Genomic DNA, 26,721 nt, shown 5'->3' with positions numbered 1-26,721 from the left:
TGTCTGAGCTGGTGTAGTATGATTCAATCTTAGCCCTGTATTGACGCTTTGCCTGTTTGATGGTTCGTCGCAGGGCATAGCAGGATTTCATGTAAGCTTCCGGGTCCAGCACCTTGAAAGCGGCAGCTCTTCCCTTTAGCTCAGTGCGAGTGTTGCCTGTAATCCATGGCTTCTGGTTGGGGTATGTACGTACAGTCACTGTGGGGACGACATCCTCAATGCACTTATTGATAAAGCCAGTGACTGATCTGGTGTACTCACCAATGCCATCGGAAGAATCCCGGAACATGTTCCAGTCTGTGATAGCAAAACAGTCCTGTATTTAAGCATCTGTTTCATCTGACCACTTTTTTATAAACCGAGTCACTGGTGCTTCCTTCTTTAATTTTTGCTTGTAAGCAGGATTCAGGAGGATAGAGTTGTGGTCGGATTTACCAAATGGAGGGCGAGGGTGTGTGGAGTACAGGTGATACAGAATTATTTTCCCTCTGGTTGCACATTCAACATGTTGATCCTGTTCAGCTCTCTGTACCGGACGTCATTTCCAGTCACAACTTGTAGACTTGTTTACGTGTTGCTGTGCGTTTTATTGTTAACCTTACTTTGCTACCTGCCAACTTTGCGGTTTTTACTTTTTAATTACTGTTTATATTTTTAGTTTTTCTCTCGCTCAACTTTTTTCATTCAACTTTTTCACTCCGGACACTTTATCTGGACGTGATTCGTCAGGACCTCCCACTAGCCGAAGCTACGTAGTAACATTAACATGATGCCTTTTAATTGCAGTCGCTGTACTCATAATATACAGGAGAACGATCGCCTTACGGCAAGGATAGCTGTGCTACTTGCATTTTCTGTCATCTATACGTCATTGATTGTTTCTTTAGGCCCCTAAAACTGGTTATACATTACACCATTTTAAACAGCGATTTTGCCTGATTTGGGATCTACAACACATTTCTGGGATCACAGGCGTCACAGGCTCCGACCAAGACCTCTTCGGTTGCATAATGTGAATGCGAGCGGGTGAAAGATGTACGATTATTGGTCTTGCACTCTTCTGGTCCACATCTTAGGTCCCGATGCTTTTTCTGTTAAATCTAGAATTGGCTTCCTATTTCGCAACAAAGCATCCTTCACTCATGCTGCCAAACATACCCTTGTAAAACTGACCATCCTACCGATCCTCGACTTCGGCGATGTCATTTACAAAATAGCCTCCAATACCCTACTCAATAAATTGGATGCAGTCTATCACCCGCCAGTAGCACGCGCTCCAGCAGGTATATCTCTTTGGTCACCCCCAAAACCAATTCTTCCTTTGGCTGCCTTTCCTTCCAGTTCTCTGCTGCCAATGACTGGAACGAACTACAAAAATCTCAAACTGAAAACATTTATCTCCCTCACTAGCTTTAAGCACCAGCTGTCAGAGCAGCTTACAGATTACTGCACCTGTACATAGCCCATCTATAATTTAGCCCAAACAACTACCTCTCCCACTACTGTATGTATGTATTTATTTATTTAGCTCCTTTGCACCCCATTATTTCTATTTCTACTTTGCACATTCTTCCACTGCAAATCAACCGTTCCAGTGTTTTACTTGCTATATTGTATTTACTTCGCCACCATGGCCTTTTTTAATTTTTTGCCTTTACCTCCTTTATCTCACCTCATTTGCTCACATTGTATAAAAACATATTTTTCTACTGTATTATTGACTATGTTTGTTTTACTCCATGTGTAACTCCGTGTTGTTGTATGTGTCGAACTGCTTTGCTTTATCTTGGCCAGGTCGCAATTGTAAATGAGAACTTGTTCTCAATTTGCCTACCTGGTTATTAAATAAAGGTGAAATATATATATATATTTGAAAATTATACTACCATACACCATACTACAAAAGGAGAATGATACCCTGAAATAAAACAGTGTTCTGTTGATCGATACGCCAGTTCAACTTCAAAGGTGATAGTAGCAGGAGTGAGAGAGATGTGTGTTCCTGTGTTGAAGAAATAGTAATGAATCCACAGCTCCTCTGGACCGGAATCATGCATCCAGGCTGATTCTAGTCATAAAGAATATTAGCTATGGCATGCTGAAAATACATCAATAGGAACATGATTCCCTGGAATAAAACAGTGCTCCTTTGTTTGATATGGTAGTTCAACTTCAAAGGTGAAGTTAGCAGGAGAGAGAGAGAGATATGCGTAATGAATCGTCCCATGCTGCCTTCACAGCTCCTCTGGACCTGAATCATGCATCCAGGTTGATTCAAGTCATAACAAATATCAGTCTTAAATCATGTATCAATACATGGTCTATGGAATGGGAAGGGGTCGCTTGAAGTAGCTAGGGTTGTAAAGAGATGATGATATCAAAAGACAAGTTGGCTAATGAAACTTCAATAGCATATCTGTGATCTGGTAATGTGAAAGGTAGACTTCAGGGAATTTGAAATTATGCTGGTAATTTGAAACTGGCCACATCCTGTAAATAATTGGAATCATAAATAAATAATTGGATAGATTAATCGGGACAAAACAAAGAAATTACAGGACACTAGAAAAAACAATATTAGACCAACGAGTTTAAAAAATGACATGGTAAACAGCGTCAAAACAGCACCACGCAATTAACACAAAGTTAGCGTAGGAAAGCTGTGGGTGAAATTGTTTTAAATAAATAAGTCTAATTTCAACATGTTGGAGTGGATTAAAGCAGCAAAGCGGTAAGCCTCAATCAATAACACATTTACAGAAGCTCAACTTTCTCGTTCCAACCAGTTTGATCAGAGATGGAAAAGATCCCAGAGAGATAGAAACAGACCGAGAAAGAGGAAAGACAGAAGAGGGGGGGAAGAGAGAGATCCCAGAGAGAGAGAAACAGAGAGAGAGAGAAACAGAGAGAGAGAGAAACAGAGAGAGAGAGAAAGAGAGAGAAAGAGAGAGAGAGAGAGAAAAAAAAAAAAGAAACAGAGGACAGGTCTAACAATGATAGCACAAGATCTACCTAGTGTAGGAACCACACTGCCCACGGAGGACAGGTCTAACAATGATAGCACAAGATCTACCTAGAGTAGGAACCACACTGCCCACGGAGGACAGGTCTAACAATGATAGCACAAGATCTACCCAGAGTAGGAACCACACTGCCCACAGAGGACAGGTCTAACAATGATAGCACAAGATCTACCTAGAGTAGGAAAAACACTGCCCACAGAGGACAGGTCTAACAATGATAGCACAAGATCTACCCAGAGTAGGAACCACACTCCCCACAGAGGATAGGTCTAACAATGATAGCACAAGATCTACCCAGAGTAGGAACCACACTGCCCACAGAGGACAGGTCTAACAGTAACAGCCCTCCTCCCACTCTACCTCCGGGGCAGTAGCAGGTAGCTGGAGTGGCTCAGGCCCTCAAAGACACATCCAGGCATGGAAACACAAGTACAGCTCTCTCCCACGCTGGGCCCAAACCACCATTGGATGCTGCTCCTGCAGTTCTGAAGTCTTCACCACAGCATGGCCAGCCTCAGACCCAACCCCTACCCAGAGATATACACAGCAGGCACCCATCGGAGCCCTATGGAGCCCATAGTTAATGTATGATCCCCACAGTGAGTGGATGGCAAAGGAGAGGCTTATAGACTAATGAGAGGTGACATGTCACTATGTGACCCATAAGTGGCTGTGGGTTTGGAGGTAAAATCATGGGGTTTGACAGCACTTACTGTGCATGGGCCACAGTGGTAGTGACTAGCTTGAAGAGTGACTTGGCATGAGAAAGGTCGGAAGTCGGAGCTGGTGAAGTGCACTGCACTTAAAGGGAGTTTGTGCTTAGTGTCAACTTAATAGAAGTCAACTTTTGCACACTAGTAAGCAGGGTTGTGTTGGAGACCACCTAAAGCGAGTCCAAGTCAAGACCGAGGCCAGAGCAATGAGAGTCCAATTCAAGACCATGATTATCATTTTGTCAGATCAGCACCATAATAAAAGCTCCAAATGTAGAGTAAATCTTTGTCAATATTTCAGAAAAACATATGGATTCTTCAGCCATTCAGAAATGTATTCTGGGGGTAAATAGAGAGCCTTTCTTCAAATGCTCACAAACCACAGTCTGTAAATAGATAAAAATACCAAATTTAAAAATTATTCAGTACAACACTTTTCAGCTGTGCTAACATAATTGCAAACGGGTTTTCTAATGATCAATTAGCCTTTTAAAATGATAAACTTGGATTATCTAACACAACGTGTCATTGGAACACAGGAGTGATGGTTGCTGATAATGGGCCTTTGTACGCCTATGTAGATATTCCATAAAAAATCTGCCGTTTCCAGCTACAATAGTAATTTACAACATTAACAATATCTACAGTGTAGTTTTGATCAATTTTATGTTATTTTAATGGACTTAAAAATATATATATATTTCAAAAACAAGTACAATTCTAAGTGATCCCGAACTTCTGAACGGTAGTGTACAAAATATGCATGTACCAGTTCACGCAGAAGTTGTCATTTCTAAAAACTGAATTTTACGTGAGAATGTGCTGATCCTCCCGCCAACTTTAGACCACGCGTACGCACAGTTTATAGTGGTTTAGGTACTGCATTTCAAGAAGACAAAGGTAGCCTAGTAGCCTTGTGCAAATGAATGACTGACCAGGTGAATCCAGGTGAAAGCTATGATCCCTTATTGATGTCACTTGCTAAATCCACTTCAAATCAGTCTAGATGAAGGGAAGGAGACAGGTTAAAGAAGGATTTTTAAGCCTGGAGACAATTGAGACATGGATTGTGTATGCGCCATTCAGAGGGTGAATGGGCAAGACAAACAATTTAAGTGCCTTTGAACGGGGTATGGTAGTAGGTGTAAGGCTCACCGGTTTGTGTCAAGAACGAAAACACTGCTGGGGTTTTCAAGCTTTCAGTTTCACATTTACATCAAGAATGGTCCACCACCCAAAGGACATCCAGCCTACGTAACACAACTGTGGGAAGCATTGGAGTCAACATGGGCCAGCATCCCTGTGGAACGCTTTCAATACCTTGCAGAGTCCATGCCCTGACGAATTGAGGCTATTCTGAGGGCAAAGGGGGGTGCAACTCAATTTTAGGAAGATGTACACTAACTATTTATTTTACCTTTGAATACTAAAATAATTAAAAATAGGCATCTATTTTCTATTATTTATTTTATTTCAATGATCATTGCGAGACCGAGTAAAGGATCTGATACTAAGACAAGACCCGAGATATTCAATATGTGGTCTTGAGTTCTACAACACCGCTAATAAGTACATACCACATGCTTGGTGAGCTGAGCAATGATCCTATCTTTACTTCTCAGCTCCTCTCTCAGCTCCTGCACCTCCTTCAACAGCTCCTCCACCTGTAAAACACAGAGAAGACACATCTTAGTACAGCCACACAGTTTTATTTGACCCCTACTGGCCTTAAACACACATCTCCACCCGTCCGCCGCAGGGCTGCCAAGATCTGAGCCAGAATGCAATTTGTGAATTCTCCAGAGGACGGCAGGGAACACAAAGTCTAGCCCCAAAATACACAGGGGGGGGGGGGGTCCATCGACCAATCACAGGTCAGAGTCACAAACCTGGCTGGGATGTTGGGATGTCTCATTGCAGGAGGGAGAGACAGACGGAGCCTGTGAATGAGAGAGGGGAGAGAGAGAAATAGAGGAGAGAAGAGAGAGCGGGGAAAGACAGGGGAGAGAGTGAGAGAGAGAGAGAGAGAGAGGATAGACAGATGACAGAGCGAGAGGGGAGAGATGGAAAGATTGTGAAAGAGGGGGGAGAGAGAGCGAGAGAGGATAGACAGATGACAGAGCGAGAGGGGAGAGATGGAAAGATTGTGAAAGAGGGGGGAGAGAGAGCGAGAGAGAAGGGGGAGAGGGAGCAAGATCATGTTTATAAAGCCAAGGATGAAAGACAGAGGGAGATGCACAGACAGAGATGACAGAGCAAGAGGGGAGAGACAGAAAGATTGTGAGAGAGGGAGAGAGATGAGGAGAGAGAGGGGCAAAGGAGAGAAAGAGAGCGAGAAGGGAAAGAGAGAGAGCGCGGGAGAGTGTGAGAGAGCGAGAGAGCACGCGAGACTGAGTGTGAGAGAGCGAGGGAGCGAGCGTGGAGAGCGCAAGAGAAAGAGCATGTTTGGAAAGCCAGAGGATGAAAGACAAAGGGAGATGCACAGACAGATATGACGGAGCGAGAGGGGAGAGACAAGATTGTGAGAGAGAGAGAGATGAGAGAGAGAGAGAGATAGGGGATAGAGAGAGAGATGAGGAGGGGCGAGAGAGAGAAGGGGAAGAGAGAGCAAGAGGGGAGAGCAAGGGAGTGCGAGTGAGCGAGAGGGGGGTGAGAGAAGGGGGGAAAGAACGAGAGGGGGAGAGAAAGAGAGAGAAAGAGCATGTTTGGAAAGCCAGAGGATGAAATACGGAGGGAGATGCACAACACACCTGTCAGGAGGGGAGAGATAATAAGCTGGGCCCGGGTCAAGGCAGCACATCAAAGGCTCAGCGCCACAGTGGGGCCCTGGCCATGCAACTTTAATGTGCCTCAGCCAAAGACGGAGCGGAAGCCCCAGGCCCAGACATTCTGATGTGCTCCCAGCCCAGCCGGGCTTCCTTTGCCCACTCCCCTCCTTGGTCCCTACACTCCCTACACTCTAGCCCAGCCAGACAAACACACAGTCCATGCATGACCAACAGATTAGTGCATACATGGCTATATACTGAATGTATAAATGTATTATAAATGCATGTTGGCTCCTGCTCCAACGCCGTGTGGTGTGAGTGCATGTTAGGCAATCCAGTCATAGGGAGCCTCTGGTTTGGAGCCTTCTCCATCCATGTCAATAAACTGAGCTGAGCTGAGCTGCTGTCGTACAGAAGGGTTCTGCTGGCCCCCAGGGAGGGGGATGAGAGCTGTGGGTTGGACCATGTTGTTAGGGTCTTTGTGGTTCAGGTTAATCTTGCTCGCCCTCGTTGGTGTCATGCCAGCACCCCCCCACCCCTCCTTCTCGCTCTTACCCACTCTCTCTCGCCCATCTCACTCTCTTTCTTTCTCGGCTTAGCTTTCCCTCTCCCAGACAGACATGCTACGCTAAGCTGGTTGAGACAGAGGCAGGGGCATTGTGACATTGAGAGGAGAAGGAACAGAACAGACTACCCCTTGTTTGAGTCATTTAAAAAGGGAGATTCGAGGTAAAGAGAAGCAATGTGCCCAGAACATGCAGGCAATTGCAAACGCTCACAATAGACACACACAATGGATTCCAGGTTCAAAAAGGTAATATACCAAAACAAGCAGCCACACACAAACAGACCTAGCGCTGACACAGTGACAAAGATAACCAGAGAATGGAGAATGGATTATTTCCCACAGCGTACACAAACAGGGTATGTACACAAACAATAAACAAACCAAACCACTAAGGCCATGTGTACACAAACAGAAGATGGTACTGGTAACATCAGGATAAACAGCCTTGGACAAATAACTATAACATAGACCAAATCCACTGTCTACATGGGGTTTGTTTGACAGTACACTTTCTACTGTAGTCCAGTGTGTGTGTGTGTGTGTGTGTGTGTGTGTGTGTGTGTGTGTGTGTGTGTGTGTGTGTGTGTGTGTGTGTGTGTGTTTAAACAGTGGGTCTTACCTGTCGAGCTCGAATGGGGTCCTCTCTGGATTCTGGACTCAATGTATCCAGAGTGTTGTCCATCTCACTACCAACCTCCACCTAGACAACACCACCAAAACATACAGGATTCACTCATGTTAGGCTTGTTACTTGCTGACTCACTCATGTTCCAGAGGGAGAGGGGAGAGGCTGCCATGACTAACATATACATTTTATATTTATTTACCCAACTGATGTATACATTTGAGCTTTTTTTTGTGGCTATAAAGAGCAATTGTTTGGCTGGGGCAGGGCATATAACAGAAGGCTGGCTCGTCAACAGCAGGGACTGTATCCCAGCATTATAATAGCTGTGCTTGTATCTTTGTGACTCTTGCACACACTCAACTGAATAAACTCTCCAAACTCCTACCACCTCCACTCCACCCCCTGGGTTGGGCCTAACTATGCCAGGAGTGGTTTTAGCATGTCTTGCTAACAAAAGCACTTAGAGTGCTCACACACTGCTCAGTAAGCCACTGAGAGTCAAAAGTTTGAAGGCATTAAGTGCACTTCATGTAGACACAGTGACATGGGCTGTTTTTACAGAACATCCTCCGTTTGATAGAACTGTCGTGTCTTTACTATCATTAACTGAAGACTGATAGTTTTTAATCAAAGATTCTCTGTAATTAGTTACTGCGCGATCAACTGATTAATCACGTAACTAATTAACTAGGAAGTCGGGGCACCAAGGAAAAATATCCAGATTACAAAGTTGTAATTTCCTAAAATAACTTTTCAGATATTCTATCTGATCAATTAGTCTTCAAATGAATTAATTATTTACTTTACCTCACGTTAGTCTCATTCCAAACGTCGTAAATTGTTGGTTATCTGCACGAACCCAGTCTTCACTATGAGTCATCCATACATCAATTGTCTTAAATCATTTATTTATTACTAACTAAGTAATTCACAGAAATGCATAAACTAACAAACAAACAAACAAACACGGTAAATGTGGTTACATGAAATGATAGGAGAATGTGCCCTAGTGGACTAAACCGGCACGGCGGCTTGTTAGACAAAAGGGAGGGTGGGGGTCGACTAAGAAGTCACTACAGTTAATGATTATAACAATTTAAATGCTAATCCTTTACACATGAACGCTCACTCATTCGGGAACAATTGCAATCAATATATATATTTATGCTCGGTGTGTCGTCTTGATCGCTGGTGAAAAGTTTGTGTCTTTTGTAGAATTGTCCGTCTCTCTCCCTCTCTCTCTCGGTTGTGGTTAGAGGGGATAGTTCAAAGTGACATTCATTCATTTGTTATAGAATGGATGTTTCGGCAGTTGTCGTTCTTCGCGTTCAATGATACTGAATTCCTAGCTGCACACTAGTAATCAATATCAAAGACTTGTTCTTATTCTGTCGGTATCGATAGTCTTAAGAGTTTAACCACGTGGTATGGTTAAAATATTCAGCAATGGTCCACAACCTTTGTCTCATCCTAATGGAGAAAAGCATGGTCTGCAACCTTTAGCCATCTCATAATTGAGGTAAGCTCAGTCTGCTGATCGAAAACCCGAGTGGGGTTTTTATTGGGAATGGCAGAAAAGGCTGTCCCAGGATATCTGACCCTAACTGGGCTCAGGGGCGGTCCTCTGATTTAGTTCAAATCAAAAGGGAATTGTATTTTTCTTCATTAAACAGTCCAAAATCATTTTACACAATTATACAAACAGTATCATACTCATTCATCTTATACAACAATTAGATGTAAACCTCATATCTGAGGCTATTATATAAATAGCGTTATGGTAATGTGGCCACACCGTCTCCCATGAGCTTTCCCAAGTTGAGACAAACGGACCAGCTTGTAGCTGGATTCTTCACCGATCTTTTAAACTTTCTCCGGAACATTAAATTTGTTCGTACCTCAAGTTCTGTGAGGTGGAAGGATATCCTCTGTCCTCTATGATAGTTTACTCTCTCTCTACTATGTGTCCATGAGGAGATCCTCTCAGGAATTTATGACCTCTGACCACAGCAGCCTAGTTGAAGGAGGCAAGGAGAGGGGGGTGGGGTTGCTATACCCAAAGAGGCCAACGTCATGACTCTTGACCCAAACTGCTACAGACCTATATCTATCCTACCATGCCTTTCTAAGGTCTTCGAAAGCCAAGTCAACAAACAGATTACCGACCATTTCGAATCTCACCATACCTTCTCTGCTATGCAATCTGGTTTCAGAGCTGGTCATGGGTGCACCTCAGCCACGCTCAAGGTCCTAAATGATATCTTAACCGCCATCGATAAGAAACATTACTGTGCAGCCGTATTCATTGATCTGGCCAAGGCTTTCGACTCTGTCAATCACCACATCCTCATCGGCAGACTCGACAGCCTTGGTTTCTCAAATGATTGCCTCGCCTGGTTCACCAACTACTTCTCTGATAGAGTTCAGTGTGTCAAATCGGAGGGTCTGCTGTCCGGACCTCTGGCCGTCTGGGGGTGCCACAGGGTTCAATTCTTGGACCGACTCTCTTCTCTGTATACATCAATGAGGTCGCTCTTGCTGCTGGTGAGTCTCTGATCCACCTCTACGCAGACAACACCATTCTGTATACTTCTGGCCCTTCTTTGGACACTGTGTTAACAACCCTCCAGGCAAGCTTCAATGGCATACAACTCTCCTTCCGTGGCCTCCAATTGCTCTTAAATACAAGTAAAACTAAATGCATGCTCTTCAACCGATCGCTACCTGTACCTACCCGCCTGTCCAACATTACTACTCTGGACGGCTCCGACTTAGAATACGTGGACAACTACAAATACTTAGGTGTCTGGTTAGACTGTAAACTCTCCTTCCAGACCCATATCAAACATCTCCAATCCAAAGTTAAATCTAGAATTGGCTTCCTATTTCGCAACAAAGCATCCTTCACTCATGCTGCCAAACATACCCTTGTAAAACTGACCATCCTACCAATCCTCGACTTTGGCGATGTCATTTACAAAATAGCCTCCAATACCCTACTCAACAAATTGGATGCAGTCTATCACAGTGCAATCCGTTTTGTCACCAAAGCCCCATATACTACCCACCATTGCGACCTGTACGCTCTCGTTGGCTGGCCCTCGCTTCATACTCGTCGCCAAACCCACTGGCTCCATGTCATCTACAAGTCCCTGCTAGGTAAAGTCCCCCCTTATCTCAGCTCGCTGGTCACCATTGCATCTCCCACCTGTAGCACACGCTCCAGCAGGTATATCTCTCTAGTCACCCCCAAAACCAATTCTTTCTTTGGCCGCCTCTCCTTCCAGTTCTCTGCTGCCAATGACTGGAACGAACTACAAAAATCTCTGAAACTGGAAACACTTATCTCCCTCACTAGCTTTAAGCACCAACTGTCAGAGCAGCTCACAGATTACTGCACCTGTACATAGCCCACCTATAATTTAGCCCAAACAACTACCTCTTTCCCTACTGTATTTAATTTATTTATTTATTTTGCTCCTTTGCACCCTCATTATTTTTATTTCTACTTTGCACATTCTCCCATTGCAAATCTACCATTCCAGTGTTTTACTTGCTATATTGTATCTACTTTGCCACCATGGTCTTTTTGCCTTTACCTCCCTTATCTCACCTCATTTGCTCACATCGTATATAGACTTGTTTATACTGTATTATTGACTGTATGTTTGTTTTACTCCATGTGTAACTCTGTGTCGTTGTATGTGTCGAACTGCTTTGCTTTATCTTGGCCAGGTCGCAATTGTAAATGAGAACTTGTTTTTAACTTGCCTACCTGGTTAAATAAAGGTGAAATAAATAAAATAAAATAAATAAAATGACAGAACCTTGGAGAGAAGAGGACAGGAGAGTGATTTCAATTGATCACTAAAAATGTAAGTCTGTTCCTAACACAACCATGGCTTTAACAAATAAAAAATGATAACTTCTCTTAATAGTGGCTCAGGTGAAAAAAAGATATTCCTGCTCGACTGGCAGCCGTAAACAGGAATGTTCACAGGACTCTTGTTTTCTATTCTAAGAAGAAACCAAGGGTCCGCCGTAAGATATTTTCAATGTGTTAAAGGGAAAATGCTTAATCTTGTAACAAGATTATAGCATCGGGCCAGTAACTGAAAGGTTGCTGGATCTAATCGCCGAGCTGACAAGGTAAAAATCTGTCGTTCTGCCCCTGAGCAAGGCAGTTAAGCCTTGTTCCCCGGTGCGCAGGCGTGGATGTCGATTAAGGCAGCCCCCCGCACATCTCTGATTCGTTCATAAATTCAGAGTTTTGTCAGATTGTCCGTTCGTAAATTCAGAGCGTTTCGCTCTCTGAGATTTCAGAGCGCACACTGGACTCTCTGGCCAAGGAGTAGGGTTGATCAGAGAGTTCTGACCACACAACGGCAGTCAAGCACTTAAGGTAACTGGCTAATGTTGGCTAGCTTGCTAGCTACTCCCAGACACAAATGAGAGAACACCTCACTCTGACCATTTCACTCGCCCTAGCAGAGCTGGTTAGGCTGTTTTCATGTTATCCAGGGCGTCGGTAACTGTAACTGTGCTGATGGCAACAATTGAATCATGATTTTTTGCCAACCTTTATTAAACGGGTGTTGAGCGTTCGCAAATTCATCAGTTATTATGCGCTCTGGCACACTCAGACAAGAGTGCTCTGAAATCGGAGTAGATAGCCAGAGGGAATTTATGAACGCACCCTAGGTTATCGTTCATCTTTGTGTGAACATTGAGATTGTGTCATTTCCATGGCAACGTTTCATCTGACAGAGAGAAAAGGAATATTTTGTGCATTAGCAATGGCATGGGCTGCAGCCGCTATACATTCAAAGAGCTCTTTTAGTGTCAATCAGGCTTTCAATAAAGATATTCTGACACACAAGATGTCGCGCTATCCACATTTCAACAAGTACCAAAGAGTTACTACATGTCTGATCATAGAGTGATGAAGTGTTTTGTGAGACACTTCCTATTGAAGAGGAGTGGAGAGGAGGATGATACTGTCGTCTCAGTGCATAAGTAGGAGGGAGTCTGAAAGCTGCTCTTCAACTTGGCCATCATTGTAGGCCGTCATTGTAAATAATAATTTGTTCTTAACTGACTTGCCTAATTAAATTAAATAAAAATACACACTGCCTGGAGCTCAACAATGGAGCTCAGCTCAGCTCCCTCAGAGGGTGTGGATCTAAGATGGCCTGACTTCCCCTCCACTTAGTACTTGTGTTACGCAGAAAACGCAAACCGTTGGCAGCAGATCCACAAGTTCTGCCATGATAGGTGACTGTATAGTTCCCTTAAGGAAAAGCACCTTTAGTCAATCTGCTTTCTCTGTGAGAGCTTCCCATGTCTGTAACACACTGCCATCAGACACACAACTTCACCAACTATCACACCTTCACAAAAAACATGAAGACATGGCTAAACGCCAATCAGACTTGTGAACATAGTCCCAAGCTGTGTATTGCCGCTTTCCATGTTGTCTGTAGCTTGTGAGGTGTGGAAACACTTTGTTGCTTTTTGTGCTATTTCTCTGTCTGCGTGCTGCTCGTCCAATGTTCTCTGTCTGCGTGCTACGTGCTGCTCGTCCTATGTTTCTCTGTCTGCGTGTTGCTTGTCCTATGTTTCTGTCTGCGTGCTGCTTGTCGGATGTTTGTCTGCGTGCTACATGTTGCTTGTCGGATGTTTGTCTGCGTGCTACGTGTTGCTTGTTCTATATTGCTCTGTCTGCGTGCTACGTGTTGCTTGTCGAATGTTTCTTTGTCTGCGTGCTACGTGTTATTTGTCACGTTTCTGTCTGTGTGCTACGTGTTGCTTGTCATATGTTTCTCTGTCTGCGTGCTACGTGTTGCTTGTCCTATGTTTCTCTGTCTGCGTGCTACGTGTTGCTTGTCATATGTTTCTCTGTCTTCGTGCTACGTGTTGCTTGTCATATGTTTCTCTGTCTGCGTGCTACGTGTTGCTTGTCCTGTTTCTCTGTCTGCGTGCTACGTGTTGCTTGTCCTATGTTTCTCTGTCTGTGTGCTACGTGTTCCTTGTCCTATGTTTCTCTGTCTGCGTGCCATGTGTTATTTGTCATGTTTCTTTGTCTGCGTGCTACGTGTTGCTTGTCCTGTTTCTCTGTCTGCGTGCTACGTGTTGCTTGTCCTATGTTTCTCTGTCTGTGTGCTACGTGTTCCTTGTCCTATGTTTCTCTGTCTGCGTGCCATGTGTTATTTGTCATGTTTCTTTGTCTGCGTGCTACGTGTTGCTTGTCCTATGTTTCTTTGTCTGCGTGCTACGTGTTGCTTGTCCTATGTTTCTTTGTCTGCGTGCTACGTGTTGCTTGTCCTATGTTTCTCTGTCTGCATGCTACGTGTTGCTTGTCCTATGTTGTTCTGCATGTGCTCACTGCTCATTGTTTGTCTGTATTGTTATTGTAATAGTTTTTAATAACCTGCCCAGGGACTGTGGTTGAAAAATTTGTCAGCTGGCTAAAACAGGCACTTTTACTGAAACGTTGATTCATGTGCACTATCCCTGTAAAAATACAAATAAACTCAACTCACCTCACCCTTGGCAGTGATTACAGCTGTGAGTCTTTCTGGTTAAGTCTCTTTTTGTTGTGTCTACACTTGACACTGACATGTGACTTCGGCAATCAGAATATGAAGATCGCATTGAAAAGACAGTTTGTGATCTAATTGCGTTCAGATCTAGCTGACCACTTCAGGTGGTGGTCACGGATGCATCGTGTGCAGATTTCTCCTCAGTCTGGACATAATCAGGGTACCGAAAGTGCATACAGTGGACAACGTCATCAGCACTCCTCCAACAAGTCTCCAGAAAAAACGTGTGTTTTGGGAATGAGGCACCTTTCCATTTTAACGTTGGAGGAAATACGTTCCTAGCGTGTGACGAATGTGCTTGCTGGACTCATAAATGCTAACTAGCTAGCTAAAGTTTAGTAAAAATTTTTATGCTAACTGGTTTGCAATCCCTGTGTTGCGTGCTAGCTACAGAGGTTAGCTGGCTAGTTAGCTACAGTAATTAGCTACTGCCATCAGTTGCTGTTGTGCTATTATAATAGTTTGTCTATTCCACTGTTTGTAGAATGCATACTGGCATTTGAATATAGTGCGAGAAAAAGGAATCCGGCCACAATAGACGCGGTTGAAATTCTATGATCAGATTACTAAAGCTGCATGAACTTTTAAGTCTAAACAAGGCCTATGAGCTTTGCACACCTGGATTGTACAATATTTGCACATTCTTCTTCTTAAAATTCTTCAAGCTCTGTCAAGTTGGTTGTTTATCACTGTTTGACAGCCATTTTCAAGCTTTGTCATAGATTTGCAAGCCAATTTAAGTCGAAAATGTAACTAGGCCACTTAGGAACATTCGATGTCGTCTTGGTAAGCAACTCCAGTGTATATTTGGCCTTGTTTTAGGTTATTGTCCTGCTGAAAGGTGAATCTGTCGCCCTGTGTCTGTCAGAAAGCAGACTAAATCAGGTTCTCTCAAATTTTGCCTGTGGTTAGCTCTATTCTGTTTATTTTTATCCCAAAAAACACCCTAGTCCTTGCCAAAGACAAGCATACCCATACCATGGCGCTGCCACCACCATGCTTGAAAATATGAAGAGTGGGACTCAGTGCTGTGCGGTGTTGGATTTACTGCAAACATCATGCTTTGTATTCAGGACAAAGTTCATTTCTTTGCCACATTTTTTTGCAGTTTTACTTTAGTGCCTATTGCAAACATGAGGCATGTTTTGGAATATTTTTTCTTTTCACGCTGTCATTTAGTTTAGTATTGTGGAGTAACTACAATGTTGCTGATCCATCTTCAGTTTTCTCCAAAAACAGCCACACAACTCCCTTTGGCCTCATGGTAAAATTCCTAGCGGTTTCCTTCCTCTCCCGCAATTGAGAAAGGACACCTTTATCTTTATAGTGACTGGATGTATTGATAGACCATCCAAACTGTTATTAATAACTTCACCATGCTCAAAGGGATATTAATTAATTTGTAAAAAATTCTAAAAACATAATTCCACTTTGACATTACGTGGTATTGTGTTTAGGCCACTGACACAAAATCTCAAATGAATGCATTTAAAACATTTGGAAAAAGTCAAGGTGTGTGCATACTTTCTGAAGGCACTAAACAGTATAAACAGGAAAACAGGAAACAAGCCACGAGTAAACAAATAACAGCCTGGTGTAATCAGACACCTCACGTCGCCACCACATTTATCTCCCATTCCTCACTGACAGAGACACGCATTATTAGCCTTTGGCATCATCATTCCCACAGCCTCAGTTGCTGGAGCGTTGGGGAATCGCCCGCTGTCATCATTGATTCTGTCAGATTGGCACACAGAGATATGAATTGTCTGTGGGAGGTGGATGGGGCTGTGCAAATCTATGATGCGAGTGATGACAACAGTGTTGACAATAGCCCTATGGGACTGCAGTGGGACAACAACAGAACCACTGTTTGGATGCAAAGAGATACTTGGAAGAGTCTCAAATGGCACCCTATTCCCTATATAGTGCACTTCTTTTGACCAGTTCCCATAAGGCTTGACCAGGACCAATAAGGCTTGACCAGGACCAATAAGGCTTGACCAGGACCAATAAGGCTCTGTCCAGGACCAATAAGGCTCTGTCCAGGACCCAGAAGGCTTTGACCAGGACCCAGAAGGCTTTGACCAGGACCCAGAAGTGCACTACATGGGGAATATGTTGCCATTCGGAACGCGTATCATCCCTTGTGTCCAAGCTGGGAGAGAGTCAGGTTATCGATGGCTCTGTCTAAGGTGCTTTGTTGATCTAATAAAATAATATTTAGCATGGCTATATAGTCGGAGAGGCCGGGGATCATTTCGGGGAAATTAATTGTTTCCCAGAAGCAGTCAAAAGGTTGATTGTGTAATTTAAAAAATCCAGCTCAGCAGTATGTCACTGCACTGAGCCTACTGTTACAGACACAGCATAGAGAAAATATCCCAAAATGTCACAGAAGATGATATTGGTGCCAATCACTCTCCTACTCTCTTGGGCCGGCAGGTAGCCTAGTGGTTAGAGCGTTGGGCCAGTAACCGAAAGGTACAAATCTGTCGTTCTGTCCCTGCACAAGACAGTTAACCCACTGTTCCCCGGTAGGCCGTCATTGTAAATAAGAATTTGTTCTTAACGGACTTGCCTAGTTAAATAAAAGTTAAATAAAATAAAAAATACTAAACTCACCGGCTAAGATACTATGTCCCAGCTAAACCTAGCAGATATGTACAAACACAATGTCTGCGTAACAAAACGGCACCCGTTTTGACCCATATGGGCCCTGTAGTGCATCAAGGGACTAGAGTGCCATTTGAGACACATGCAGTATGTGGCCCCCCTGCATCCTCTGGGGACTTTGGGGAGGAGGGAGATAAATGGAAAATCAATAGGGACAGCGCGCAACAACAGTGACTATTGAGCATCATTCTTCAGAAACACAGCAGAGAGAACTAAAGCTTCTCCTGCAGAAAGCAACACAGCCAATCTGACATTGTCTGTGCAGCCCATTGTTTAAAAGCATCCGTGACTGTGCAAATACACCTTAGACGTTGAGGGGAAAAGTCCTGAGGGTAAAATTGTAGGTCATCAACGGAGCCTGTTGAATGACAATACACATCTAATAATAATTCCAGCCTGGATCGGACTCGCCAAGATACAAAGGATCATATGACTCTAAAATTAGAGCTCAGTATGAGTCGCATCCCTAGTATAGAAATAAAAACACTAACAGTGGAAATCAGTGAGTCAGTGTGTTTGAATCCCAACAATGCATGGAAATAGCATGATTATTGGATTGATTGCATTTAAGTGCATTGTCCACCGTGTGTGTGTGTGTGTGTGTGTGCTCAGAGTATGAGTGTAGCAGAAGTGGTGTGTGTGTGTGTGTGTGTGTGTGTGTGTGTGTGTGTGTGTGTGTGTGTGTGTGTGGATGTATGGCCGACCTGCAGCAGTAGCTTCAGGTGTTCTAGCTGGGTCTTGACAGAGCAGCAGTCCTCCGCCATGTGTTTCAGAGTCAGCTCATCCAGCTCCACAGCCTGATGAAGACCTGACAAGCCTGTGCCCTGGTACCCATCATACGGCTGGAACCCAACGTCACTACTGGAGAGGTAGAGGGACAGGGAGGCCGAAAGACCGAGAGAACACGAGAGAGAGGGGGGACAGTCAGAGTAAGATGGGGAGAGAGGAGACAGTCAGTCACTGCACGTGAGACGGGGGTGAATCAGAGTCCCCACGGGAGGAAGCCTGTGACAGCCGAGTGGCAGGCAGGAGGACAAGACATGTTATCCGCTTACCAAGGCACGAGTGGCTGTCTCCCACATGTCAGCAGTGCACACATACATAATTCACATTGACCTAGCTCAATCTCTCCATTAGGGATGTGGAAATGGAGGAACAACGTAGGGCTCTCCCACCCTGTTCCTGGAGAGCTACCCTCCTGTAGGATTGAACTCAAACCCTGTTCCTGGAGAGCTACACTCCTGTAGGTTTGAACTCCCACCCTGTTTCTGGAGAGCTACCCTCCTGTAGGTTTGAACTCCCACCCTGGTTCTGGAGAGCAACCCTCCTGTAGGTTTGAACTACCACCCAGTTCCTGGAAAGCTACCATCCCACACCAAAACACTGGTATTTATCATCCTATAGGTTATTCTCCATCTTTTTTTGTTTTCAGCACTTTTACCTGAAAAACTAATTTTGTCTCATAATGCCATCCAGCAGCTCACCGGTTGTCATTGTGGAGGTGATCCTCTGCATTCCAACAGAGCTGTCTTCTCCAGTGGGTCAGATGGGACATCCCATCAGTATCTACAACAGGAGACAAAGGCATGGAGTCAAAGGAGGACCTCACACACACACACACACACACACACACGATTTGCCTAAATAAATAAATTCAACCGTTAAATGTTGCCGTTAGGTATGATGCTAATATCCTCCGATATAACTGAACAAGACCTGCAGAAAATGTTAGTCAATTGAGTGCAAAAGATGGAAAAGCATGATCAATCAGAATAAAACACACATAATGCATTTTAGAATTCCAGGTACTAAGAGAGGTTTTTCTGTTTTGAGTTTACTAGCAATTCGAAATATTTGGGTCTTTATCTTGGTTGACCTATGACCTTTCTGTAAAGCACATCTTCCATGGCAAATTCAGCAAGTAGAGCTCTTGGAGGAGTTCAAGGAAAAACAAAAACATTGGCTGGGAAGCCTGTGAGGTGAGATGGAAGGCGTGTATGATGAGACTTTGAAATAGACTGTTGGATATGCCAATTGCTAGAATTGCCAGCAAAGTGTTTCACTGGGATCTCTCTATAGGGGGTCTGGGGATCCGACATATCTGACCTTTTTAAACAGTAACTGTGAACATCCATACAAAATTGAATGAAGGGAGACTAGATGTTATTAAAAAACAACTGAAATGAAATGGGTAGAGCAGATTATCGTAAACCCACATGTTTAACTTTTTGTTTGATTAAGGTGGACGATTTCAGGTGTGAGAGATATGTTATGTACAACCTACCTGAACGCAGGTGGTCACTGTGTGCACAGGTAAGATCAGGGATATTGACCCTGTGTACTGAAACAGGTGGGAACTGTGGTGAAATGGAAGAGGGGAGACTTTGTAATTACTGTGACCTCGAAGAGGCAGATAGTAAAAATCACTTTATCCTTTATTGCTTCTTACTACGATACACGCTTGTCTCTATTCCGGAAAGACCACCAGGTATTATGTGGCTGAGCGACGAGGAAAATGTAAGGAAAAAGTACAAATGGTTGTTCGTCAATTGTATGTTCCGGTTTGCCAATTTTTTTGATAAAGCCTGGAATAAAATAAAAAAGACCACCTCTAATTAAATGTATTATTTCGTTCTAGACATAGGCCTATACCAAAATGCACATATAGTGCCTTGCAAAAGTATTCAGACCCCTTGGATTTCTGCACATTTGATTGTGTTACAAAGTGGGAATAAAATTGATTGAAATATACAGAAAATCCTAGAGGGAAACCTGCTTCAGTCTGCTTTACACCAGACACTGGGAGAAGAATTCACCTTTCAGCAGGTATGCTGAGCGATTAACTGAAATGTCAGTTATTTTTCGTTTTTGAAACAACCAATTGACCAAAGAAAGTTGGTTCAATTATTTGAAGTCCATTTTTTCGAGGGATTTTTCTATGAGCTCAAAGTGCACATTGCACTGCAGTTTCTCTAGAGATCAATCAGATCAAGCCCGAACTGTGCAAAGTAGGGAGTTGTAGCTTCCAACAGGCCCGAAAATATTTTGCCTGCTACATACGGTATTAGAGATAGAGGAATGTGTGATCAAGGGACAGAGAGCAGTTGCTTCTCAAGTTACCTCTATCTGAAAATGCATGATCTAAGTGATAAATAGTTGCTATTCAGCAGTCATACAAGTATGCCTTATTAACTTTGAAGAACTACTAAAATAGTGATTTTGTCAGACAGCATAGGCAGCAGCTCTATAGAGATGAGATGATGACTTGGAATTAAATAATAAAGTCTTCAAATAAAACAAATGTAATATACACAACAAATGAAATATTTTATTAAAGTAAAGTAATGTGAATAAATGATTGTTAATAAGTGATAAGCAGTAATGAGCCGTCACAATACCATCATGGAACTTTTATTCTGTGTTACAGCATTCAACCCTCATAATGCATAGGTAATTTAAAATGTTTTTTTTAAATGATCGAAACAAAAATCTAAAACCGACCTCAAAAAGCACAAATTGCTCAGCACTATCAGCAGGACAATAACCTACAACACAAGGCCAAATCTACACTGGAGTTGCTTACCAAGACAGTGAATGTTCCTGAGTGGCCTAGTTACAGTATTGACTTAAATCTGCTTGAAAATCGGTGGCAAGACTTTAACTATGCCACTTTGTTAACATACTCATCTCATATGTATATACTGTACTCGATACCATCTACTGTATCTTGCCTATGCTGCTCTGTACCATCACTCATTCATATATCCTTATGTACATATTCTTTATCCCCTTACACTGTGTATAAGACAGTAGTTTTGGAATTGTTAGTTAGATTACTTGTTGGTTATTACTGCATTGTCGGAACTAGAAGCACAAGCATTTCGCTACACTCACATTAACATCTGCTAACCATGTGTATGTGACAAATACAATTTGATTTGATTTGAATTGCTGTTTAGCTATGATCCCCAAGAACTATACAAATAATAATGGACTAATATTGCACAATTCAGCGACTTACCCAAGAAGACTCATAGCTGTAATTGCTGCCAAAAGTGTTTTTAACATGTATAAGCTCAAGGAGGATAATACTTACTTCATTTCAATTTTTTTTTTTTTATGTTTAAATCTTCCACTAAATGTTTGACCAAAAAATGACATCCATTTAAATCCCACTTTGTAACAATAACATTTGAAGAAATCCAAGGGGTATGAATACTTTTGCAAGGCACTGTACATATAGATTGGGCCCCTTTGTTTTTACACTGCTGCTACTCACTGTTTATTATCTATGCATAGCCACTTTACACATTACCTAGACTAACCTGTACCCCCACACATTAACTCAGTACCGGTACCCCTGTATATAGCCTTGTTATTGTTATTTTATTGTGTTACTTTTTGATTATTATTTCTTGAACTGCACTGTTGGTTAAGGGCTTGTAAGTAAGCATTTCACTGTAAGATCTGTTGTATCTGTTGTATTCGGAGCATTTGACAAATACAATTCGATTTGATTGGGCCGTCTTTCACACTTTAATTCTTTCTTGGCTTTTAAAACCCGTCAACCCCCTTTTTCTGTTTAACGTGTCAAGGGATGGCTCGCCAACTGAAGGGTTGGCTCGCCAACTGAAGGGTTGGCTCGCCAACTGAAGGGTTGGTTCGCCAACTGAAGGGTTGGTTCGCCAACTGAAGGGATGGCTCGCCAACTGAAGGGTTGGCTCGCCAACTGAAGGGTTGGCTCGCCAACTGAAGGGTTGGCTCGCCAACTGAAGGGTTGGCTCGCCAACTGAAGGGTTGGTTCGCCAACTGAAGGGATGGCTCGCCAACTGAAGGGATGGCTCGCCAACTGACGGGATGGCTCGCCAACTGAAGGGATGGCTCGCCAACTGACAATTCGACACGCACAAAAAAAAAAAATGTAATAAGAATTCTCACACACACACACACACACACACTAAAGGAATAATGCTACTTTATATTTCTCAGTTCCTCCCCATACTCAAAGTCCTAAAGTACATACTATATAACTAGTGTGTTCAGAAGAAATAAGCATATAAACCAATCTGATGCCTGAGACTCAGCTTGTCTCTCAGAGGGGTTTCTCTCTCTCACTCACACACACACACACGTACAACTCTACAAACAACAGAACTTAAAGTAAAGCTTTACGGAAATGATCGGATTTAATCTTTTAACACCACAGAATTCTCTCAGCTTCCCAGGCTAAGTGGGATGAAAACAAGGCAAAATAGAGATGAAAAAATAAGATCTGCGGGAGAGAACAAGTCAATCCTCCCACACTCGACATGCTGCTACCAGAGACAAAGAGAGAGACGAGATAGACAGTACTAAGCAAGGCAACTATGAACTCATCCCTCTCTCCATTGCTTAAGCCTCTGTTGTGTCTGGGTTCCCTGAAGACACGCATTCTTCTTTCACCCACGATTACGGTTCAAAACGAGAAGGCTATGGCACACAAACAGATCTTCAAATAAATAACCTGAGGTAGAACGTGAATTGGTTGCTTTGAAAACTACACCGTCCTAGTCTGTCTGTGTGAACTCACTGGCAGGCAGGAGGCTAGAGATGACTGAAGAGCCTTGATCGGGCGGCTACAAGGGGAAGACTGAAAGTGCTGTTGATGTTTGGGGGTTTTCCTGTCACGGGAGTGTACAGTAAAAAATAGAAAACTAAGGCCTTACCTTACCTGTACGGATTTCATGCCTATAAGGAATCCTGCTATAGGACTCCTCTCCATTTTACAAGGGTGATGACCTCCTCACTCCAACTATGTCAGTCAAACAGGAAGGAGGGCAGATTGGGAGGCTTGACATGGCCTTATGCTAATTTTAATGCCATGCAACACATGACGCTTAGACCGTGAGGTGCATTCCTGTGTAGTCTGACAGAACAGCACTCTCCTTGTTCAGTCCCCTTTTCCTTGTTCAGTCCCCTGGTAGAACTAAGTTGCCCGTTGGCACAGATCTAGGGTCAGCTTACCCTCCACCTAACCTAACCTTGATCAAAAACGGTGCTGACATCAGTGTCTAGAGACAAACTACACTCACCACTGTGCAAGGAGCCATGCTCAGGGAGGTCATCGTCCAGCATGAGGTCATCGTCATCCAGGTCACACCCAGACTCCAGGTTGTCCAGGTTGTTGAGTATGTCCTAGGGATGGAGACAGAGCGAGAGAGAGAGAGATTATTCAGTGTGAGGCATCAGGTTTTTTATTTTCTTACAATAACAGAAGAGAAACCATATGAAAGTGAAGTTCATCTCCTTCAAAAGGGAAAGATGTAATTGAAGAACGAGATTGAAAGACCGAATTCCATGGTAATTTATTATATAAAAAAAAAACTGCTCTCTTGTTCAATAATGTATGGGCTAAAACTACTTCCATTAGAGTGAGACAGTTTTCTTTTGAAAGCGCCAATCTATGCCATTCTTTTTTATACATTAAAACGGCAAGTCAAAGCCAAGGTACAAGTTTAAATCAATATGTTCAAATCTTTAGCAACAAAAGGTAAACAAAAATGTGAAAATAAATTGCTTGGGCCTTTTTTCAAATTAATGACCCTCAAGAAATAGGTTGAAAATGGTTACTTATTTACCAAAAAACTAGTTACTTATTTACCAAAAAACTAGGATACAGGAATATATCTGTCGGAGTGAGAAAATTCTATCGAAGAGAAGCACATTTTAGACAAACGGTGGGATGGAAGAACTTCAAGTGGGAGCGAGAGAGAGAGAGAAACAACAACCAATCCTTGGCCATGAGAGAATCGCTCTGTCTCCGTAGTCCATAAACAGTGAGGTTATCTTCTGGCCCATTTTCTTTTTGCTCTGGCCCCCTGCCTTCTCTTAGGGCTTAGTCACAGCACATCGCTCCTGGGAAATGACATTTCCCCATGGCAGACGCCCATCCATCCATAGCAAGACATTACAGCCTTATCTTCTGCTAGAAAAAAACAACAACACAGGAGCTCCCGAGGAGAGATCAATGGCAAAGGTTTAAGTTAGCTACAGTTTTAGGGATCTCGGATCCCATAAGCAGCCCTATCGCTGGCGGCTGGCTCACTTCTCATCAGAGCTATAGACAGACACTCAACCTCTATGTGGAACTGCCTGGTACTTGAAGCATCTCACTGATACAGCTCTTAACCCTTTGACACGTACGAACACACAAACACATTCTACAGTGGTCCCTGCAGCGATACGCTCAAACGGGTGTGATTAGAACACTTATTTAGAATGTCCAGTTACGATTGACACAACAGTCAGCGTTTGAGCTGGCCACAGAAACATTTAGCACAAACACAGTTTATACTATGTTATGTCCACAATGTGAGCAGTTTATTTCTGGGTGCAATGTCCAGACATTGAAGGAAGTAGCGAGAGCGTAACACAATTTTCAAACTGGAAAATGTAGGCTACATTATTCATAATGCTGAGGAAAGAGTAACCTAACACAAGCAGTCATATTTAACTAGCTCTAGGCTGACAGAAACCATAATAGGAAATAGGTAATAATAATGACTATTTACAATTCCTCATATAATGAGTGACCTCACCAGTGATGGAAATAATTGAGTAAAACACAAAAATCGGAAGTAATTCGACAATGGGTAGTTTGTGCGTGCCGCCATGTTTGTTTTTTCGCGTCAACCAAAGATAAGAGGTTACAAGATGAGTTGGGTCTGTTTGCAGTATGCAGGTTGAAGGGGGTGTCATCGTCAACCATCACTCGCTTCTGGAAGTTTACACGAAAGATGCGTGAACCATCAATTCAGCTAGTTTTGTAATAACAAATTCCAGAAAATTATGTCATGGCTTTAAAAACTTCTGATAGGCTAATTGACATCATTTGAGTCAATTGGAGGTGTACCTGTGGATGTATTTCAAGGCCTACCTTCAAACTCAGTGCCTCTTTGCTAGACATCATGGGAAAATCCAAAGAAATCAGCCAAGACCTCAGAAAAACCTCCACAAGTATGGTTCATCCTTGGGAGCAATTTCCACATGCCTGAAGGTACCACATTCATCTGTACAAACAATAGTACGCAAGTATAAACACCATGGGACCATGCAGCCGTCATACCGCTCAGGAAGGAGACACGTTCTGTCTCCTAGAGATTAACGTTCTTTGGTGAGAAAAGTGAAAATCAATCCCAGAACAACAGCAAAGGACCGTGTGAAGATGCTGGAGGAAACAGGTACAGAAGTATCTATTTCCACAGTAAAACAAGTCCTATATTGACATAACCTGAAAGGCCACTCGGCAAGGAAAAACCCACTGCTCCAAAACCGCCATAAAAAAAAGCCAGACTACGGTTTGCAACTGTACATGGGGACAAAGATTATACTTTGGAGAAATGTCCTCTGGTCTGATTAAACAAAAATAGAACTCTTTGGCTATATGTTTGGAGGAAAAAGGGGGAGGCTTGCAAGCCGAAGAACACCATCCCAACCGTGAAGCACGGCAGCATGGCAGCATCATGTTGTGGGGGTGATTTGCTGCAGAAGGGACTGGTGCACTTCCCAAAATAGATAGCATCCTGAGGAAGGGAAATTATGTGGATATATTGAAGCAACATCTCAAGACATCAAGTCAGGAAGTTAAAGCTTGGTCACAAATGGGTCTTCCAAATGGACAATGACCCCAAGCACTTCCAAAGTTGTGGTAAAATGGCTTAAGGACAACAAAGTCAAGGTATTGGAGTGGCCATCACAAAGCCCTGACCTCAATCCCATAGAAAACGTGTGGGCAGAACTGAAAAGGCGTGTGCGAGCAAGGAGGCTTACGAACCTGACTCAGTTACACCATCTCTGTCAAGAGGAATGGGCCAAAATTTACCCAACTTATTGTGGGAAACTTGTGGAAGGCTACACAAAATGTTTGACCCAAGTTAAATTCTACATTTAAACAATTTAAAGGCAAATACTAATTGAGTGTATGTAAACTTCTGACCCACAGGGAATGTGATGAAAGAAATAAAAAGCTGAAATAAATAATTCTCTCTACTATTATTCTGACATTTCACATTCTTAAAATAAAGTGGTGAGCCAGAATGTTACTAGGATTAAGTGTCAGGAGTTGTGAAAAACTGAGTTTAAATGTATTTGGCTAAGGTGTATGTAAACTTCCAACTTCAACTATACATAAATACATAAATACATACATACATACATACGGTGTGCTACCGTAAAAACAACACGATATACAGAAACTTTTAAATGATAACGTAATAAGCCACTTACTTTGATTGGAACGCACACGTCCAATGTTATTATTAGTAGTGAAGGCAATGCGGGAGCCACCCGGTAAATCTGCCAGGGAGGAAAAATGTTGTGCTTGTCCTGCTCTGTAATGTCTCAAACGTAAACAATCTGTAACAGGGAAATTGGCTACTTCTATGTAAATTAATGAGGCGGTGGAAAACACCTCAATTCAATCTGCTGTTAGAAAATACAATTTAGAAATTGACAAGTTGAAACACAGCCTATAGATAATTAGCAGGCATGCCTTGGTTTGAGGGCAGCGTGGGTTAACTGTCCTGCTGCGTGACAATCACATTTGGGAACAGTGAATGCATTCTGACATCACACGCATAAAACAAAAACTCACGCTGGGGTAACAGAGAGATTTGGTTAAAGGCTAAAGTAACTCACAACTGTCTCTGACCAAAAAAACTTTGTCGACCGAGAGCCGTCTGCTCTTTCAACCAATCGATTGGTCA

At 42.9% G+C, this 26,721-nt stretch overlaps 1 protein-coding gene across 5 annotated transcripts in view; it reads right to left on the bottom strand.

Annotated features, from left to right (window-relative positions):
- LOC139368001 (coiled-coil serine-rich protein 2b) overlaps positions 1-26,721 on the bottom strand; it is a 115,877-nt gene that overhangs the window by 27,960 nt on the left and 61,196 nt on the right. For 4 of the 5 annotated variants that reach the window (XM_071106469.1, XM_071106471.1, XM_071106472.1 and 1 more), the window contains exons 4-8: positions 23,050-23,152; positions 18,463-18,544; positions 17,683-17,839; positions 7,692-7,772; positions 5,314-5,400 (exon numbers count right to left, since the gene is read on the bottom strand). In XM_071106469.1, the coding sequence (XP_070962570.1) occupies positions 5,314-5,400; positions 7,692-7,772; positions 17,683-17,839; positions 18,463-18,544; positions 23,050-23,152 (510 nt within the window). The remainder of the gene's footprint in view (positions 1-5,313; positions 5,401-7,691; positions 7,773-17,682; positions 17,840-18,462; positions 18,545-23,049; positions 23,153-26,721) is intronic. The other variant, XM_071106470.1, reaches the window with a different exon arrangement.

The sequence above is a fragment of the Oncorhynchus clarkii genome, chromosome 16 (genome assembly GCF_045791955.1).
Source record: "Oncorhynchus clarkii lewisi isolate Uvic-CL-2024 chromosome 16, UVic_Ocla_1.0, whole genome shotgun sequence".
Taxonomy (NCBI): Eukaryota; Metazoa; Chordata; class Actinopteri; order Salmoniformes; family Salmonidae; genus Oncorhynchus; species Oncorhynchus clarkii.
Note: the sequence above shows the minus strand (reverse complement) of the source record. Positions and strands in the feature narration are given on the sequence as shown.